The sequence below is a fragment of the Nycticebus coucang genome, chromosome 12 (assembly GCF_027406575.1).
Source record: "Nycticebus coucang isolate mNycCou1 chromosome 12, mNycCou1.pri, whole genome shotgun sequence".
In the NCBI taxonomy this organism is placed as follows: domain Eukaryota; kingdom Metazoa; phylum Chordata; class Mammalia; order Primates; family Lorisidae; genus Nycticebus; species Nycticebus coucang.
This window is the reverse complement of record NC_069791.1, coordinates 98231201-98252740: the sequence shown is the minus strand read 5'-3', so window position 1 is coordinate 98252740 and position 21540 is coordinate 98231201. Positions and strand designations below refer to the sequence as shown.

At 46.5% G+C, this 21540-nt stretch overlaps 1 protein-coding gene across 13 annotated transcripts in view; it reads right to left on the bottom strand.

Annotated features, from left to right (window-relative positions):
• MAPK8IP3 (mitogen-activated protein kinase 8 interacting protein 3) overlaps positions 1-17906 on the bottom strand; it is a 59282-nt gene extending 41376 nt beyond the window's left edge. For 5 of the 13 annotated variants that reach the window (XM_053557832.1, XM_053557833.1, XM_053557837.1 and 2 more), the window contains exon 1: positions 17070-17903. In XM_053557832.1, coding sequence (XP_053413807.1) covers positions 17070-17387 — 318 coding nt within the window. In that variant the 5' untranslated portion in view covers positions 17388-17903. Of the gene's footprint in view, positions 1-17069 lie in introns of all 13 variants that reach the window. The other 8 variants (XM_053557835.1, XM_053557836.1, XM_053557843.1 and 5 more) reach the window with 6 other exon arrangements.
• Between the last annotated feature and the right edge of the window lie 3634 nt (positions 17907-21540).

The window sequence follows — 21540 nt, the reverse complement described above, 5'->3', positions numbered from 1 at the left end:
AGGTTGGTCTTGAATTCCTGAGCTCAAGTGATCCACCCACCTTGGCTTCCCAGAATGCTAGGATTATAGACATGAGCCACTGAGTCTGGCTTATTCCCACTTCTTTATCCTTCTAGATCAACTTGAGAGTTGCCTTGAATCACTCACATATTTATTTTTTAAATATGCAACTAGCCTGTCAGAGAGCACCAGGTCTGTGGCCTTTAGGAAGGGATAGATGTTTAGTCCTTGTTTTCAAGGAGGCGACACCTTAGGGCCAGACTTGGGATGAAACGAGAACTCATCTTGAGCAAGTGAAGAGTAGTTTGATGAGGCTTTTAGAGCCAGAAGCTAGAAACAGCTTCCTTTCTTCAAAACCCCTTACTGTCTTCCCTCTGAGCTGAGCCACTAGGACTACAAGCAGAGAAAATGATTCTTTGGTGACAGTGTTGTCTCACCAGAACTTGGACCCTGTCCATATTTCATCTAATACCAGCATTTGATGCTTAGGGGTCAACTGAAAGATTTCCAAACTAAGACAACATAAGAAAACCCACTCCTAGTTTTCCCAAGTCAAGAAAGACTTTCCTGTGGTCTACCGTGGTATGTGACAGTTAAAATCTAATAAACATGGCAGTGCCTATAGCTCAGCGGGTAGGATGCCACAGACACATACATGGAGGCAGACAGGTTCAGACCCAGCCTGGGCCTACTAAAAAAACAATGACAACTGCAACAAAAAAATAGCTGGACATTGTTACCTGTAGTCCCAGCTACTTGGGAGGCTGAGGCAAGAGAAGTGCTTAATCCCAAGAGTTAGAGGTTGCTGTGAGCTGTGACGCCACAGCACTCTACCGAAGGTGACATACTGAGACTGTCTCAAAAAAACAAACAAACTAATAAACGCGAGAATGTCAAAATGCCCTGTGAGCCTAGAGATTCCTGGTAAAGTTGGCTCCAAACCCAGTCACATGTAGAAATCCTCTAATATTATATTTTAATGCCTTTCACCATCAGGTAAAAAGAGCAGATTTACTGAGAGAAAAACATTTAAGTAAGCACGTACCCAGACGTCCTTAAGGACAAAGGCCTATATACCTCCATGGCAGAGAGAGGACCCTGTGGTGGGTAAACACACAATGTGTCTGTTTCCCAGACCATATGGAATCCTATTGCCAAAGGAATGGCTAAGGGCTCAGCAGCCAATGTTCTTCTAGGCTTTCTGTCCATAGAGCTTCCCAGGTTGATAAGGGTGGGCACAGGCAGTCATTCGAGAATGAGCAAAAAGCCCCATGAAACACACAAGGGACCACCAACAGACTAAAGGGCCATGGCCTCAGCCAGGCCCTCACTCCCCACTGCTCAGCTTCCCAGTGGTAGCCCGTGGACCAGCATCATATCAGCTGCAATGGGAGGGACTTGCAAGGGCTCTGAGGGATTAGAGATGCCACCAAGACCACTTTTTACTGTCTAAAAGAACTTCTTTTTCCCCCCTGTTGAAGAAATTATTCCAATCATTAAGAAAATTTTAGTTAACAAAAATGCAAGCCAACCATTTCACCTCACTTGAACATGCAATGCAATTTCCATCAAATATGATAAGGGACATACAGTGAGAAGAAGCAGGGTCTGGCTGAGACCAGACATGCTCAGCCTCTGCTTTTCACCTTCAGGGACAGATTTGGGATGAAGCAAACATCACCTTGAGCATGGGAAGCAAGCACAGGAGAGGCTGTGAGAAAAAAGGCTTTCCTTGGCTGGCATTAAATGCACCAAGTGAGGACAGAAGGATAGAATCCAAGTTCTATCAAACTCCAGATAGGGAGCTGGGGGAGGAGTATTGGCAGCAAGCTTTATTAACTGGCTTAGTTCAAGTCACAAAAATTCAGTAGATATTTTCAGAGAAGTGCAAAGTATACTTATTTACAGATCATTTGCTTTAGATTTAAGAGAATCAAGAACTTCCAGTGGTAAGGAATAATATGGTAAGGCAGAGCCTAATGTTAAGTTTACAAAGCTTTCTTTCTTTCTTTCTTTTTTTTTTATTGTTGGGGAACTACAAAGCTTTCTTTAAAGTAGAATCTAACTGACCAGGGGTGGTGGCTCACACCTATAACTAACACTCTGGGAGGATGAGGTGGGAGGATTACTTAGGTCAAGACTTTGAGACCCGGGGCGGCGCCTGTGGCTCAAGGAGTAGGGCGCCGGTCCCATATGCCAGAGGTGGCGGGTTCAAACCCAGCCCCGGCCAAAAACCACAAAAAAAAAAAAAAAAAAAAAAAGACTTTGAGACCCTAAGCGGGCCTTGTGGTGAGTGCCTATAGTCCCAGCTACTTGGGAGGCTAAGGCAAGAGAATTGCTTAAGCCCAAGAGTTAGAGGTTACTACGAGCTGTGACGCCACGGCACTCTATCGAGGGCAACATAGTGAGACTCTCTGTCTCAAAAAAAAAAAGGCTCGGCACCTGTGGCTCAATGGCTAGGGTGCCAGCCACATACACCTGAGCTGGTGGGTTTGAATCCAGCTCGGGCCTGCCAAACAAGTATGACGGCTGCAACCAAAAAATAGCCAGGTGTTGTGGTGGGCGCCTGTAGTCCCAGCTACTTGGGAGGCGGAGACAAGAGACTTGCTTGAGCCTAGGAGTTGGAGGTTGCTGTGAGCTGTGACACCACAGCACTCTACCCAGGGCGACAGCTTAAGGGTCTGTCTCAAAAAAAAGACTTTGCAACCAGCCTGAGCAAGAGGGAAATAAAATAGAAAAAACTAGCCAGGTATCCTGGTGGGGCCCTGTAGTCCCAGCTATTAGGGACAGGTAAGAAGATCTCTTGAGCCCAAGAGTTTGAGGTTGCCATAAACTAGGCTGATGCCATGGTATTCTAACTAGCCGGGGCAACAAAATGAGACTGTCTAAAATAAAGTAGAATCTGACTATAAGAAAATATGAATGGAATTGAGAAAAATATACAATTTTAACTATCAGCATTTGTGTTGAGTGAGCTTGCATGGTACTAGATTGTAAAAAAAATAAAAACTTCCTATTAGAAACACAGCGTAGTATTTCTTAAGGAAGTATCTTAAGTACTATCTCAGCCCCAAATATCTACTGAGGGTGTGACTATAGCAAACAGAAAATTTGTTGTACATGTACTAATTACATGTGCTACAAGGTTAGAGTTTGTTTGAAATCATCTGAATAACCAGGTCTAATCAGAATGTCACCCAGTACTTGGTAACACAAAGATGCATGAGGCCACCTTGGGGCACATCTTCTGAGTACTCCAAACATCAATGACTTGCGTCTATGCACCAGCTGTCTATCCCTTACAGTGTGGATATGAAATACCCAGTTATTACTTCTAAATACCAACACGCCACAGGATCCCTTTTCCAGAAGTGTTTTGTTTTTTTTTAAGATATATTTTTAAGGGGTGGTGCCTGTGGCTCAGTCGGTAAGGCGCCGGTCCCATATACCGAGGGTGGTGGGTTTAAACCCGGCCCTGGCTGAACTGCAACCAAAAAATAGTCGGGTGTTGTGGCGGGCGCCTGTAGTCCCAGCTACTCGGGAGGCTGAGGCAAGAGAATCGCTTAAGCCCAGGAGTTGGAGGTTGCTGTGAGCTACGTGATGCCACGGCACTCTACCGAGGGCCATAAAGTGAGACTCTGTCTCTACAAAAAAAGAAAAAAAAAAGATATATTTTTAAGATAGGTTCAGTCTGACGTCAGACTGAAAGCACATGTAGTAAGAATAAGATGGAGTCAGTCAGGCTAGGGCTGACACGACATGCTGGTCTGATTGGTTTTGTAAATTCAACTTTAACCTAAAAGTGTATGTCTTGAGTAGTTTAGGGCAATTGGTTTAGGAGATTAACTTTTGAATTGGAATGTTGTTATATGGATCATGGGTTATACTAATAATATAAGATAATGGTTAATTATTATTGTTTAGATAAGATTGTTAAGATAATGGTTAATTATTATTGTTTAAGATAAGGGTTAACATGGTTTTTGGTTTGAACTTCCACGTATAAAACTGCGGTTTTGGAGAGGCTGTTCTCACTGTTCTCCAAACCTGCTGTCCAATAAAGCTTGTTGGACCTGATCCCTGCATTTGGCTGACAATGACAGGTGGCCGGAACCTCTTGTCTAGTAACAAGACAACTGCCATGAAAAAACTTAAATAAATAACAAAAGTGCTAAAAGTGCTCTGCTTAAAAATTAAAGTCAACTAAAAAAAAAAAAAAGGAAAAAAATTAAAGTCAACTTTTGTTCCCATAACTTGCTTTTTCTTGAATTTCAAGATACATATCAAAATAACCTGAGAGCACAGGCTCTTCCAAAATCTAGTAATCCAAGCCAGTTTTTCTTAGCAGTCCACAGAATGAGATCATCTCTCCCTTTTTATTTGTAAAAAGAAACAAAGTTAAGATGTAAACTGACTTTTTAAGTCAAATATAAAATCAAGAGGACAACATGGAGAGTCAAGTATTCCTGATTCCCAAGGTGTACATGATTGCTAGGCAAACACTCTTTCACAGTGCAACCATCAGACTTCTGGTAACTCTCATAACCCACGGATATTTTACTGGCAGACACTTAAAATTAACATATTAGACCTAAACCTTCCCTCTGGTATATCGTCAGGCCAGGGTTACCAATTGGAAACAATTTGATTCTGGCTAGTTTGTTAGGAATGAACGCCCAGAGGAATCAAAGAGCTCATTCTTTTGCATTATTGATCAGTTTATTTCTTTCTCTGGGCGTAAGGGATGGAGTGAATTTCCAAAAGAAAAATGCTCTTTTCTGGTCTTTTATCTTACATTGGCAGAGATGCAGGCTGTGGCTGATAGGGTACAACATGGACTCCCCATTACTGTCCAATACTCCCAAGGACTGGAGGGGCATTTAGGGCTGTCTTTCTATTCCCCACAAATGTGTAACCACCTGCATCTAAAACACAGGAGATGGGATATGTGGATAATGGCCCTGGAGTTACCAAAGCCCTATAGGCAGCACGTGGACAGAGAGAAGGACATTTCTGTACTCAAGTGTTACACATAGGACCATGAGCTTGGGAACGTAAGGATCACATAAACACAAAGATTCCTTGTGTTTATGTGAAAGGGGCTACTTGATCTAGCATCCGCCTGAAACATGTCCTAGCAGTCCGCGTACAGCACACTGATTTTTTTTTTTTTTTTTTGAGACAGAGCCTCAAGCCGTCACCCTGGGTAGAGTGCTGTGGCATCACAGCTCACAGCAACCTCCAACTCCTGGGCTTAAGCGATTCTCTTGCCTCAGCCTCCCAAGTAGCTGGGATTACAGGCATCTGCCACAATGCCTGGCTATTTTTTGGTTGCAGTTGTCATTGCCGTTTGGCAGGCCTGGGCTGGATTCAAACCCACCAGCTCTGGTGTATGTGGCTGGCGCCTTAGCTGCTTGAGCTACCTGTGCCGAGCCCAATTCTTTTTTTTTTAGAGACAGAGTCTCACCTTGTCACCCTCAGTAGAGTGCTGTGCCATCACAGCTCACAGCAACCTCCAGCTCTTGGGCTTAAACAATTCTCTTGCCTCAGCCTCCCAAGTAGCTGGGACTACAGGCACTCGCCATAACGCCCGGCTACACACTGATTTTTAAGAGAAAAATATATATGGTTGGTCCAAAGGGAGAAAAAAATGGAGATAAAACTAAAACCCAATATAATTTTGTGAAAAATATCCCTTAGAAAAATTATTCTCAAAAAAAAAGAAAATAAAAATTATTCTCAAGTAAAATTTTATTCTTGTGAATTAAAATAAAATCTGAAGCCTCCTCCTCCCTACCTCCCCACCCCAGCCCCAGCCCCCAAGAGGCTGACTGGCTGGACCACCCTGGCCAAGGGGATCTCTAAAACTGAGTTGCTAGCCGTGAGAAAAAGATCAGACATGCCTCATCATGCCCTCCTCCCCTTCTTAGAGATGTCTTCTGTGACTCACTAACAGGCCTAAGGCTATGCAAGACCTACCTGCAGGTTCTCAATATACACAACAAACCACTTGGGTCTGTCCCATCTTAAGCTTTCTTTTTCACTGATTCCTGGTCTTTTTTTTTTTTTTTTTTTTTAGTAGAGACAGAGTCTCACTTTATGGCCCTCGGTAGAGTGCCGTGGCCTCACACAGCTCACAGCAACCTCCAACTCCTGGGCTTAAGCGATTCTCTTGCCTCAGCCTCCCAAGTAGCTGGGACTACAGGCGCCCACCAAAACACCCAGCTATTTTTTGGTTGCAGTTCAGCCGGGGCAGGGTTTGAACCCGCCATCCTCGGTATATGGGGCCGGCGCCTTACCAACTGAGCCACAGGCGCCGCCCGATTCCTGGTCTTTTAGATAGAGCTTAACTCTTTCAGCCAATTGTCAGCTAAATAATCTTTTTTTTTATTTTTTGTAGTTATTTTATTTTTTATTTTTTTTATTGTTGGGGATTCATTGAGGGTACAATAAGCCAGGTTACACTGATTGCAATTGTTAGGTAAAGTCCCTCTTGCAATCATTTCTTGCCCCCATAAAGTGTGACACACACCAAGGCCCCACCCCCCTCCCTCAGTTCTCTTTCTGCTTTTCCTCCCCCCCATAACCTTGTCATTAATTGTCCTCATATCAAAATTGAGTACATAGGATTCATGCTTTTCCATTCTTGTAGCTAAATAATCTTTAAACCAGATCAGTGCCTATAGCACAGTGAGTAGGGCATCAGCCACATACACTGAGGATGCTAAAACAACGACAACTACAACCAAAAAATAGCCAGGCATTGTGGCAGGCACCTGTGGTCCCAGCTACTTGGGAGGCCGAGGTAAGAGAATCACTTATAAAAAAAAAAAAGGGCTCAGCGCCTGTGGCTCAAGCAGCTAAGGCGCCAGCCACATACACCTGAGCTGGCGGGTTTGAATCCAGCCTGGACCCGCCAAACAACAATGACGGCTGCAACCAAAAACTAGCCGGGTGTTGTGGCGGGCCCCTGTAGTCCCAGCTACTTGGGAGGCAGAGACAGGAGACTCGCTTGAGCCCAGGAGTTGGAGGTTGCCGTGAGCTATGATGTCACAGCACTCTACTCAGGGCAATAGCTTGAGGCTCTGTCTCAAAAGAAAAGAATCTTTAAACCCATCTATAACCTGTAAACCTCCACTCCCTCTCTGAGATGTCCCTTTTTGGGACAAAACCAGTATATGCCTCCATATACTGATTTATGACTTTACCTATAACTACTATCTCCCTGAAATGTATAAAACTAAACTGTAACCCCACTACTCATGTTCACTTGCTCAAGCCTTCTTGGGTGTGGCTCTGGGTCATGGACCTTAAATCTGGCTCAGAATAAACCTCTTTAAATTATTTTACAGAGTATGGCTTCTTTTCTGTGGACACTGTAAAGCACTTAATAGTTGTACATTGGCTTCTGAGACTTCCTGACTCCTTCTTGTTCCATTTGAGGACAGACATGCCAAGCACTCTTCAGTTCACTCTTCTCAGTAGACAAAGGGTCCTTGTTCTTAAATAAATGAGCATTTTTTTTTTTTTTTGAAACAGCATCTTACTCTGTTGCCCAAACTAGTGTACCATGGGCTCACACAATCCTTCTGCCTCAGCCTCCCGAGTAGTTGGGCCTATAGGGGTACACTATCCTGCCTGGCTAATTTTTCTATTTTTAGTAGAGAAGGGGGTCTCCCTCTTGCTCAGGAAGGTCTGGAACTCCTGACCTCTTTCTGCCTAGGCCTCCCAGAGGGCTGGATAACAAGAGTGAGCCACTGTGCCTGGCCAAGAAATGAACATTCTAATCATGAGAGAGTCTCAGAGTGTCACATACTGACCAGAGTCTTGAACTTATTTGGGTATTATTCATTGAGAAGGCAATGTAAGAAGACAGCTAGCTGGGGAACAGGGGAACAGGAACTCAAAATGGAGTAGAGAATGGAAGGTTCTGACGCCCAGAAAACTTTTTCTTTTTGAGACAGAGTCTCACTTTGTCGCTCTGGGTAGAGTGCCAGGGCATCATAACTCACAGCAATCTCAAACTCTTGGGCTCAGGCGATTCTCTTGCCTTAGCCTCCCAAGTAGCCGGGACTACAGGTCCCTGCCACAATGCCCAGCTAGTTTTGGAGATGAGATGGCTCCAAAAATAGCCAGGCATTGTGGTGGGGACCTGTAGTCCTGGCTGGTCTCAAACTTGTGAGCTCAGGCAATCCACGCACCTTGGCGTTCAAGAGTGCTGGGATTACACTTGTGAGCCACTGCACCTGGTCTTATTTTACTTTTTTTTTGAGACAGAGTCTCCCCGTCCAGGGCAAAAGAGTGAGACTCTGGACGGGATAGGGTGCTGTGGCATCATCATAGCTCACAGCAACTTCAAACTCTTGGGCTTAAACTATCCTCCTGCCTCAGTCTCCTGAGTAGCTGGGACTACAGGCGCCCACCACAATATCCAGCTAGTTTTTTTTTTTTTTTCAAATAGAGACAGGGTCTCGCTCTTGCTCAGACTGGTCTCAAACTCCTAAGCTCAGGCAATCCACCCACCTCGGCCTCCCAGAGTGCTAGGATTACAAGTGTGAAGCACTGCACCCAGCCTCCAGAAAACGTCAATGAAGGGCATTCCTCAATTCTATCATTGTTGAGAACAAGAACCTAAATGTCCTAATTCCTCTCTCAGATCCCCACTAGGAGGTGTTAACAAACAAACAAAAAACTCAAACTCTATAAAATAATTTAAAAGAGATTTATTCTGAGCCGAATCTGTGTGACCACTAGCTGGGAGTAAATGGCCTTAAAAAGGGTCCTGAGAGAACTTGCCTGCAGAAGTCAGGTTATAGTTTGGTTTTCTACATTCACAGAGACTGGGATTATACATAAAACCATAAATCAGTACATGAAAGGTGTAGGTGTACATTGATATGGCCCCAAAAGGCAGGACATCTCAAAGTAGGGCATTACAGGTTACAGTGAGTTCAAAGATTCTTTGATTTGTCATTGGTTAAGGAAATAAAGCTTTGTGTAAAGGTTTAGAATGAAGGTAAAGTCTGTTAGAGACAAGCTGCCAACACATGCTAGCTCAGGTGACCTCTTAAGCACATTGATGGTCTGCAGGTGATTTAAACTCTGCCCTGCATGGCCTTAGGTCCTATTCATGATTTAACACCTTACTGTCTGAAGAGTGTCTGATCTCTTTTCCCTTTTAATTTTAAGGTTTTTCTGGGGTCCCCTTGGCCATGGGGGAGTGTCTATTCAGTTGGAGTTGGGGGTATGGGATTTAGGCTTTTACTTCACAGAGGGACATCCTGAAGGAGAAGGGTTCTATCACAATGAACTTGAAACTCCCCAAATCTCTGTCCCATAACAGGCGCTGATTAATGACTTCATGGGCTGGAAGTATCTGCACAAATATTTTACTTCTTTGGGGTGAGACTTTTCTAGCCCTGACTGATTAGGGTGCTTTCTTAGGACATGGTAGTGCTGACATGGGGCAGCCTCTTGGGTCCTCTGCATGCTCAAACATATGTCTGCCCCTGAGCAGTGCCTGTTCTAAGAGCCCATACGGAATGTCTTGGTTTACAGAGTTGACAGAAGCACAAAGGTGTGTTATGTGAAGCCTCCTAGACCCTCCTCAGGTGGATGGACAAATGCTCATGTGATTGGGTCACTGTGGAAAAAAAGAATTGACACACAATAGTCCAGATGAATCTCAAAATTGTTACGCTGAGCGAAAGAAGTCAGACAAAAAAAGTATATATGTCACATGACTCAATTTATATAAAATCCCAGAAAAAAGCAAATTAATCTACAGTGACAGAAAAAAGTCAGTGGTCACCTGGGCTGGAGGGAGCAGGGGAAGGTGCGGGGAGACTTTGGGGTTATAGGTATCCTGACTATCAACTGTAGAGGTGGCCTCAGGGCTTCATACACACATAAAACCTCATCAAATTGTAGATGAAATATGTTTAGTTCAGGGCATGTCAATGATACCTCAAGAAAATTATTCTCTCCCTGCCCCCCTAGCAGAAAAGAAAATGAAGATTCAATTCTGTGCCCTAAGCATAGGCGATGTGAGGGACGAGGGATTTCATGCCAGGCTTTTCTTGGCTTTTTAACAATTTCGCCACTTTTCTGCTGTTTCCTAAACAGACATTCATTTCCCTCCACCCCACAATTTTATTCTATCTGGTCTTCTGTACCAAAACTCTGCTTTGGGATTTCCCCTTTATGGAATATGTTCATTGAAAAAGAAACAGGCCCACCTTTTAAGCATCCTTTCTTGCCTAAAGCTGAGTAATTTAGAAATGCTATTCCTGGGCGGCGCCTGTGGCTCAGTGGGTAGGGTGCTGGCCCCATATACTGAGGGTGGCAGGTTCAAACCCAGCCCCAGCCAAACTGCAACAAACAATAGCTGGGCGTTGGGGCAGGTGCCTGTAGTCCCAGCTACGTGGGAGGCTGAGGCAAGAGAATCACCTAAGCCCAAGAGCTGGAGGTTGCTGTGAGCTGTGACGCTATGGCACTCTACTGAGGGCAACAAAGTGAGACTCTGTCTCTAAAAAAAAAGAAAGAAAAGAAAAAAAGAAATGTTATTCCTTGGCCTTAAGGCAGTCCTAGCCACACTTGAGGACTTCGACTTAAATTAGTTAAAATGAAATACAACAGAAAACGCAATTCCGTGAGCCATACTTGAATTGCTCTATGGCCCCATGTGGTCAGAGTTACTCAACTGGATAGCACAAAACATTTTGAAAGAAAGTTCTGTTGGACAGATCAGTCACTGAACAGTTAGCTTGATGAGATGTGCAGAGAGGCAGAGGAAAGCCACCTTTCCCTTCCCATCCATACATACAGATGACACCACATGGAATGAGTGAGAAAAGAATAGGCTTGGGGCTGAATGAACCAGAGGGTGCCACCCCTTTCTCTAAGCAGGAAACAGCTACACTTGGTGATTCTTGGGCGAGGCACAGAAGGAGTCCAGCTCCCCAGGTACGGTGGGCTATTGGGACCATTTACTTACTCATTTACTTCTCTGCACCCATTGCACACCATCAGATACTAGAGAGTCCACCGGCCGCCACCGAGGCAGCCAGTAAAACCCTGAGGGTGGAGCAGTATGTATGGAGGGGATCCTTGGGGCAGGGAGCATGGGACCTGGGAGAGGCCAGAGGGAAGGGAGGCTAGGGAGAAGGGTTTCCAGACTGGGGCCTATCTGGTCACTCCACCTACTCTCATTTTATGGAGAGCAAGGAGCTAATACCCCCTGCCTGGCACTTGGAATTCTGTGCTGAGTCACTGATAAACAGGAGTGGGGAAGTGACAGTGAGGGGTTGGGGGAGTGGCAGGGACTGAAGGGAGTGTAGCAAAGGAAAGGACTGCAGGACCTAGTGAATGACTGGACATAGGAGATAGCGAGGAGGGCCTTGGGACCTGATTCAATGGAGCAAAGGAAGACAAGTCCAGAAAGGTGGGCTGCTCTGGATGGCACTCCTGGGTGTATATTCTGCAGTTATTTTCATACATTAACAGGTCATCTTCCCACCCCGGAAGTAAATAGGAACCTAAGGAAAGGCACCCATCTTTTTTTTTAAGAGACAGAATCAAAATCGCCACCGTTGGTATATGGGGCCGGTGCCCTACTCACTGAGCCACAGGCGCCGCCCAGGAAAGGCATCCATCTTAATCCTCATGCCTTTCCCCAGAAGCCCATCTTGTACTGGTGGGGACCCAGCAGAACCCTCCTGCCGAGTATGAGGACATGTGCCAAAGTGACTGAGCACCAGACTGATGTGTGCTGTCGACTATTTAAGTTGCAAAGACCAGAGAATGGGGAACCACCCCAGCATAAAGGAGACTGTAGGGACACACAGGACCCAAAAGCATTAGCAGAGTGAGAGAGAAAAATCAATGTAGGAAAATGCCCACATTTGGGAATCTGGGTGAGGGGTATTATTTTTGCAACTTATGTATTACTTCAAGAGAGTTTTTAAAAACCTTAAAAATGAAACAAATTTAGTTTAGAAATCCTAATTTCAAAGAACTGACTTCTATCAGTGCTTGACAGTGGCCACCAGGACAGCAAGAAGTGCAGCAGCAGGGCTTCAGCTCTGGGCCACTGTGGGCATCTCCTCTGTGCTTTCCACCAGCTGGGAAGCACCTTTGCTCATGACTTCTACACCTAATTGTTTCCACTTGTTAGGGAGAGGGGTATACCCCTGGTGACTCTGGTACAGCTCCAGTGAACAAACTTTATTATTATTTGTCAGTGAACGAACTTTTTATTTATGTCATCCTGGGTGGAGTACTGTGCCATCACTGCTCACAGCAACTTCAAATCTTGGGCTCAAGCCATCCTCCTGCCTTAGTCTCCTGAGTAGCTGAGACTACAGGCACCTGCCACAAAGCCCAACTAATTTTTCTATTTTCAGTAGAGTCGGGGTCTTGCTCAGGCTGGTCTCAAACTCCTGAGCTTAGGTGATCCACCTGCCTCACCCTGCAGGTGAGGTGTCAGGATTACAGGCAGGAGCCACCCAGCCCAGCCTGGACCAACTTTAAAAGGCAACTAGGAAAGGCGGGTCTGGCCACCACGTTCTAACAGCTTCCTCTACAAAAAGAAAAAAAAAATTTTTTTTAAAGATGTTAAAAACTGTTCTTAACATTACAACCTGGCAAAAGAAGGTATCACATATACTGATCAAGCAGCGGAGAATTTACTATTTGTAATACGGGAAATTAGAGTAAAAACTTCTGATTCAATGTATTAATTTACTTATACAAAAAAGTGAATAATAATAATCAAAATAAGCAAAATGATAAAGAAAATAATAATCTCTATAGGATTATAGTATTTGTTTTTTCTTTTTTTTTTTTTTGTAGGGACAGAGTCTCACTGTACCGCCCTCAGGTAGAGTGCCGTGGCATCACACGGCTCACAGCAACCTCTAACTCTTGGGCTTACGCGATTCTCTTGCCTCAGCCTCCCGAGCAGCTGGGACTACAGGCGCCCGCCACAACGCCCGGCTATTTTTCGGTTGCAGTTTGGCCGGGGCTGGGTTTGAACCCACCACCCTCGGCATATGGGGCCGGCGCCTTACTCACTGAGCCATAGGCGCCACCCTAGTATTTGTTTTTTCAACTTAATCCTATCCAAATGTTCTTCTGTGAAATAAATTACTTTTATTTAACTAGGAAAAAATAAGTTTTGAAAAAAATATTTAAGAAAAATAAGTTTTGAATAAATCTTCTCTCCATTTGGATGCTTTCCTTCTACAGCATCATGTCATCGGATTAGCAGCAAAAATACATGTTTGTCTTATCGATACAATATCCCCTTGTGTTGCTTGAGAAGAGTTGGGGGTGTTATTAGCAATTTCTTTAGGAATGAGATTTCATACTTTAAGGCAAATAATGACCCTTAATACTCACATGCTATCTCTGAAACATTACTTTTCTCCTTCATAAGTGATTGATTACTGCAAGGAAAAGGGCTGTGTGCTTCCTGCCTATGTGTGGCGGACACAGTGGCTCTGCACACTCCTCCCTGAGGTCACATGGGGCCATGAGCAGGGAGGGGCATCTACTCCCTTGGCACCCTTAACAGTCCATCCCTCCAGCCCACCTTCCATTATAGTGGGAAAGAACATGAGGGATTTTAAAAACTTTGTATCAGAACTGCACCATTCAAGGCTGCCCCAAGAACCCATCATGGGCTCTGCCCTGACCCTGACAAATGTGCCTGTCACAGCTCTCCAGGCAAACAACAAACTATTCCAACAGGAGCTCCTCTGGAGCCTGCAGCCTATGTGACGGCTAGAAATAGAAGTCGACCCACAGTGCACCGTGGTCTTTCCTACAAAACTGGAAGGGAATATCTGCTTGAGTCAATAAGGAGCAAAACGATGGCAGCTGGCACCTGAGATGAAACCGACTTGCCATGTCTCCAACTACTCACTCACTCACTGTATAGAGGCAGCCATCATCACCCAGAGAGGGGAAGAGGCCAATGGCACGGTATGTAAAGCTCCTGAGGATTCCATGGCCTGGCCCCTCCCCAGATCCCACCATTTTTAGCTACCATCACTCTGATGAAACCAGCCACCCAGTGTGAGAACACACTCAGAACCTCTCACTGTAGTTATCATGGGCAAGAACTAGATTGTTTGCTCTACCCGAGGTAAGCTCTGTCTGCTCAGAAGGCTCAGGTTACCTGGTTCTGACTAAACCTTGGGAGCAGAATGGTTAGGCTAGAGCTTCCACTGATAGCTCACCCAGGAGCTCCTGTTGGAATAGTACCAAGGCAAGCCCGCAGCCTATGACATCCAGATCTTGTGTTACCAGACATACATCTATGTGACCACGAGTCTCTGCCTAGAAATAGAAGTCGACCCATAGTGTACAGTGGTCTTTTCCACAAAACTGTAAGCAAATATCAGCTTGAGTCAATAAAGGAGCAAGCATGTCAACTGTTCACAATGTTGAGTCTTTTTCTTTACGTGTGAAGACCCGAGGTCTTTCCAAGGACATGCCATTAGCATTTAATCAAAGCTTCCAAGCTAAGCATCTGTCTGCTTGAGGCTCTGCTCAGGAAGCCCTCTGAGCAGGTCTCCAGATTGCTGGGGCAATGGTGTCTCGGCCTAAAGGCAACCTAGTTGACAACCCCCAGCTCTTAGTCCAGCGTGAGCCTAAGAGGTCAGAGGTGCACTTGTAGGTGGCTGCACACGGTCATGGGACAGAGCTGAATGACTAATCCATGCCGAGTTACTTTTTAAAATATAAGGTTATAATTCTCAGCCTTAAGCTTGTCCACCTTGATTTCCTCCTTAGTTCCTTCTTACCCACTGTATGGACCATATAGGTACACAGTGAAAGAAAAGAAACCCACTTGAAACCTCAGTCAGGTATCAAATGGGCACTGAGAATGGTAAGAGAAGTGAAAGGCAGCGCCCAGCACAAAGAAGGCAGCCACAGCTTTATGGCTGGGCAAGGGGAGCCCTAGCAATCCAGACTTCTAAGGAGCAGCCCTCTGATGTCCTGCAGTGTAGCACAGCAGCGGCAGTCACTCTGCATCCTGGCCCAATGACTCTGGGGCACGTGATCTTGGCTCAGCCCTTCTACTTCTCTGGGACAGTTCCCTTTCCAGTAAAATGCCTAGGGTCACTCTGAGCTCTAAAATCCCCTTAAATTAGGAGTTTAAATAAGTTTTAGGGGAGCCCAGGCATTCTAATCTTTTTTTTTTTTTTTTTTTTTGTAGAGACAGAGTCTCACTTTATGGCCCTCAGTAGAGTGCCGTGGCCTCACACAGCTCACAGCAACCTCCAACTCCTGGGCTTAAGTGATTCTCTTGCCTCAGCCTCCCGAGTAGTTGGGACTACAGGCGCCCGCCACAACGCCCGGCTATTTTTGGTTGCAGTTTGGCAGGGGTCGGGTTTGAACCCGCCACCCTCAGTACATGGGGCCGGCGCCCCACCGACTGAGCCACAGGCGCCGCCCAGCATTCTAATCTTTATTAGAACAATCTCTCAACAGACATGAAACCCAAAAGGGAAATGAAGCACAGTAAGTAAAAATGGTATGGGATACTGTTATTTTTTATAAACAGGCTTTAAACAAAACTAGAGCATAAATCACATTGGTTTAAGAAAAAGCCAAGATACTGAAACAATCTTTTTAATACTAAAGAATACGTTAAGCCGAATTAATTGAAAAGGAATTTAAACTCATTTAGTAAGATGTTTCCTATTCATAAAGAGCATACCTAACTCCTAGAGTAACAGAATCTCTGAGTTTAGAGATCACGTAGGGAAATTCATTCCTCTGATTGATGGAAAATCAAAACCTGGAGCAGGCCAGTGATGTGGCCAAGGTCACAGAGGCAAAGCAGGGCTGAGAACTCACACTCCCTGAATCTACTTCACTCTGCTGACATTTTCCACAAAGGGCGAGGCTCCAGGTCTGCCAAATAGAGCTAGATATCTGAGGGCGGATGAATGAAGTTAAGTGGTATTCCCTACAGTGCACCATTCTCCTAACTGGTTCACAAATAAGCGAAATCCAGGTTATGGAAACATCCCAGAACATAACTGAATATTTCACAATTCTACTATTATCTCCTCAGAAGCCATAGTGAAGTTTCTCAGCCTTATGTTCATCAGCTAATAATCTTTTTTTTTTTTTTTTGTAGAGACAGAGTCTCACTGTACCGCCCTCGGGTAGAGTGCCGTGGCGTCACACAGCTCACAGCCACCTCTAACTCTCGGGCTTATGCGATTCTCTTGCCTCAGCCTCCCGAGCAGCTGGGACTACAGGCACCCACCACAACGCCCGGCTATTTTTTTGTTGCAGTTTGGCCGGGGCTGGGTTTGAACCCGCTACCCTCGGCATATGGGGCCGGCGCCCTACTCACTGAGCCACAGGCGCCGCCCCATCAGCTAATAATCTTACCAACTGAAGGAATCAAAGGGCAAAGAAATCACCTCCACAGACCTGGAGTCATTCACCTAGTGACAGAACCAGCCTGACTGCGGTTTTGGCTCTGTGTTTACATCCATCACCAAATTCACCCATGTTACAGACCTTCAAAATACTGGAGTAGGGACAAGGAAAAGGTCTTCTGACATCAACAGACCTCTTCTTGCTACAGCACCATACGAAAATCATAAATCCCTTTTCTGGGAGGGCTTAGAATTGCAGCAGTGAACAGAGGTAGTTACTGGGATCTGGGAAACTGGCTTGGCCCCAAACACACGCCAAGAGCAAAAGGAACTGTCTTGGAAGCAGAGGAGGGTGGGAAGGAGGGTAGATAGGGAGGCCTGTCAGGAGGGTGAGCTCTCCGCGGAAGCTCTGGGCCGGGAGGAGGGACTCACAGCCAGGGAGGGTCTCGGGCCGGGCCGGACGGAGGGGACCAGGGTGATGGGGTTCCCAGGGTGATGGGCGTCCCGGAGGGAGCCGGGCCGGGCAGAGGGGCCCGGGACGGCAGGGGTCCCGGAGCACGAGGAGGGGGCCGGGGCGACAGGGGCCCCGGGCCGGGTGGGCGGGCAGAGGGGCCAGGGCGGGTTCCGGGCGGGTCGGGCGCGTCCCGGCGGCGGCCCACGCACCTCCTCGGCCTGCCTGCGCAGCGCCTTCTCGCGCTCGTACTGGGTGAGCAGCTGCTCGTTGTCCTCCCGCAGCAGCTCCAGCTCCACCTCGTGCTCCTGGTTCTCGCTGAGCACCGAGTCCAGGTTCTCCAGCACGTTCACCACGAGCGGCATGAGCTCCTTGACCACCTCCTCGTCGTAGCAGTGGATGAGGCGCTCGAATTCGCGGTAGATGGAGCCCGCCAGGCCCGACACCCGCTCCGACATCACCGAGCCGGAGCAGTAGTCGTCCTGGTACACCACCACGCCGCCGCCCTCGTCCATCTGGATCTCCATCATCGCAGCCACCGCCGCCGCCAGCGCGGCTAGCTGTTCGGCCGGCGCGCCCGGCCCGCCCTGGCTGCTTCGGGTCCTGCAGGCCGCGGCCGGTTGACTCTCCCAGCCGCCACCGCCGCCTCAGGGCTCAGCCTCTGCCGCTGATGCTGATGCTGATGCTGCGCCTGTCACTCACCCGCCGGAAGTCCCGCCGGCCGCCGGAGGGGGCGGTGCCCGAGCGTCTTGCGGTGCCCCGCAGCGCCGCCAGGGGGCGCAGGCGCCGTGCCGTCCGGGGAAGCCGGCATCGATCAGGCAGAGCAGCCGAGCCGGGCGGGGCGGTCCGAGCGGTAGGGCTGCTGAGTTGCCTTTCCGGCCGCAGGGCGTTTCCCGCCCGACCCGGGACAGTGCTGCCTGCTGTGCCCTGAGGCCTCGGTACATACAGGCACCTGCCGGTTTCCGCCCAGAGTGGCCTTCCGAGCCCCCGTCCTTTCATCCCAGAGACGCAACGTTGGCCTCCCGCTCTCGGGACGTTTGATGTGACTTATTTGGATCTTACTGTTTATTTCCAGCAATGCATAATCTTTTGAACCCATCTGTTAGGGTTTTGTCCTATTTGATTTCGTTATAGTTCTACTGGTATACTTTCAACCACTTATTTATCTTTAAGATTTTTTCTTTTGTATCTCATAATAATTGCAGTACCTGCAGCTTTTTGCAGGACTGACTCTGCCTGTAGTCTTGATTGCCTCTTGGCTCAGGCTGTTCACTTAGTGTTGCTTGTAATGCTATCCGTGTTAATACTTTCAGGCCTGAATTTAAAATGAGTTGCTGAGACTGGACTCAAGCCTGTAACTCCAGCACCCTGGGAGGCCAAGGTGGGAGGATTGCTTGAGCGTAGGAGTTCCAGGATGTGGTGAGCTATGATCACAACACAGTGTTCCAGCCTAGGTGACAGAGCGAGACCTGGTCTCTAAAAGGAAAACAGAGGATGGGCGTGGTGGCTCTCGTGTAATCGTCACACTCCTGGAGGCCGAGGCAAGTGGATTGCTTGAGCTCACAAGTTCGAGACCAGCCTGAGCAAAAGCGAGACGCCCCTCCTCTACTAAAATAGAAAAAACTGAGCCAAGAGGATCGCTTGAGCCCAAGAGTTAGAGGTTGCTGTGAGTTATGCCGCTACAGTACTCTATGCAGGGCAACAGCTTGAGACTTAAAAAAAAAAAAAAAGGAAAACAAAGAGTTGCTCTAGATTTTCATTTTCTTTTGCTAGGTACCTGGGGACACCATGAACCCCAAACTTTGTACTTTCACTTTGGGGACCCCACAGGGAGTGTGAATTTTGATCGAAAACCCATCAGTAGCCAGGTGTGGTAGGGCACACCTATATTCCCAGCTACTCTGGAGGCTGAGGCAAGAGGATCCCTTCGGCCCAGAAGTTTGAGGTTGCAGTGAGTTACGATCTCATCTGTGATTGGCCACTTTCTGTCCGCCTGGATAACCTAGCAAGACCCCATTTCAAAAAAACAAACAAAAAAACCCCCCAAACCATCAATGCCTGCTTAATGCTAATAGAACCTTGCTGTTCTCCTATAAAATGCCTGAAAGTCAGTTCAGATCCTCTCATGTAATCTGATGGCAGCAAAACAACAAACTCCTATAACCGAGACCCTAAATACTACCGTATTTTTCATTTTCCCCTTGCAACTTTATTTGATGTATAAGTGTTCACTCACTCCACTAAGAGACAAACCAGTAAGGATTCAGTTTCAGATTCAAACTGCCTGGGATTAGATCTTCAGCGAGTTAATTTTCTAAAGTCTCCTTTCCAACCCTGCAAAACTGAGTCTAAAATATTAAAACCTATTAGGAACCTGAGCTAACTCATGAAAGAGGCATAGCATTTCTGGCAAATTGTACATGCAATAAATGTGATGTACAGTTGTTAAAGCAATCCTCACTGCCACAACGAGAGGCCAACTGTCTTGGCCATCAACGTTAGTAATTTTTATTACTAACCTGATTGGGGCCAATCTGTTACATGACAGTGACTAAAACAATATGAAATTAAAACAAGATGATGTTCTCAAGTCATTCGTAGGCATGTCAAAAAATAAATGACAGGACATGCTGGGTAATTTTTGTTTTTCGAGACAGTCTTACTTTGTCACCCTTGGTAGAGTCCTGTCGTGTCATAGCTCACAGCAACTTCAAACTCATGGGCTCAAGTGATACTCTTGCTTCAGCCTCCCAAGTAGCTGTGACTACAGGCACCCACCACAACACCTGGCTATTTTTTTGAGATGAGGTCTCGCTCTTGCTCAGGCTGCTTTCGACCTCCTGAGCTCAGGCAATCCACCCCCTTGGCCTCCCAGAGTGCTAGGATTATAGGCATGAACCACTATGCCTGGTCCATGCTGGATAATTTTTGATGCTTACTGAATATAACTGGTCTGTTCCTTCAAAGGTGAAGTCAACTGAATTAGCTTTTTTTTTGAGACAGAGCCTCAAGCTTTCACCCTAGGTAGAGTGCCGTAGCATCATAGCTCACAGCAACCTCCCAATTCCTAGGGGCTCAAGCGATTCTCCTGCCTCCACCTCCCAAGTACCTGGGATTACAGCTGCTTGCCATAATGCTTGTTTTTGTTTGTTTGTTTGTTTGCAGCCATCATTGTTGTTTGGCGGGCCTGGGCTGGATTCAAACCCGCCTGCTCAGGTGTATGTGGCTGGCACCTTAGCTGCTTGAGCCACAGGCGCTGAGCCTGAATTAGAACTTCTAATGGAAGAGTAGATTTCCTTTCAGAGTTGGAAAGATTATTTGGGATACACCTTTCTATCACTAAAATTTAGACCCTAAAATGTAAGATGGGCACACAAGTTTCAAAAGTTCTGTTTGTTTGTTTTTTGAGACAGAGCCTCCAGCTGTTGCCCTGGGTAGAGTGCCGTGGCATTACAGCTCACAGCAACCTCAAACTCTTGGGCTTAAGCGATTCTCTTGCCTCAGCCTCCCAAGTAGCTGGGTCTACAGGTGTCCACCACAACACCTGGCTATTTTTTGGTTGTAGTTGTCGTTGTTTGGCAGGCCTGGGTTGGGTTCGGACCCGCCAGCTCTGGTGTATGTGGGCTGGCACCCTAGCCGCTGAGCTATTTTAATTTCTAAGTATTTGCTCCATTATATTACCTGCTAAAAAGTCACCCAGGTCTCTGAATTGTCCCACTCTTCCTTCATGAGTTGAATTTTAGATAATTTTATTCTATTCTTAGGCTAGTCAAGTGAAAGAGAGTGGAGAAGGAACAAAGCAATGTGTAACTGGTTGTGATCAATTAGTTGTAAGTACCACCACACTGGGACCAGCCTAGATGGCATCTTGTAGCCACTAATGATCTCTAAGATGGTAAGGATTAAGAAAAGAATATAGGGCAGCGCCTGTGGCTCAGTCGGTAAGGCGCCGGCCCCATATACTGAGAGTGGTGGGTTCAAACCCGGCCCCAGCCAAACTGCAACCAAAAAATAGCTGAGCGTTGTAGTCCCAGCTACTTGGGAGGCTGAGGCAAGAGAATCGCGTAAGCCCAGGAGTTGGAGGTTGCTGTGAGCTGTGTAATGCCATGGCACTCTACCGAGGGCCATAAAGTGAGACTCTGTCTCTACAAAAAAAAGAAAAAAAGAAAAGAAAAGAATATGAATTCAGAAAAAATGAAGCAGCTAACACAGGGCTTGCAGGATTTGACTCATTGAGGTACATCACAGATAGAGCAAATTGTGTGATGTCAATAAACCCAATGTCATATCTAGACACAGTGTGGGCCTTGAAGTAGCGACCCTTTGAGATCTGTTGTTTATCCCTTCACCTAACACAAGCAGAGCCTCTATGGTGCTTCCAGACTTGGCCATCTGGGGACAAATGAGTTGTGACTCTGAGATTTCAGTGCTTGCCTACAGCTTGGGCAGCTACCACATATAGTAATTTGGCATTGTCAGCACCTAGCCCGGACCTTGGAACACTTCAGGACACACTTGTGGATATACAAGTAAACATGGCATTTCTTCATCTGAATGACAAGGAGCCTCTTTAGAGGCAGGCAGCCTGAGAAGTATCATCACCCTGAATCCATATAAAGTGCATAAGGATATTAGGTTTGCTTAAGGAACATATAAAAATAGCCAATACATAAGGAGGACATC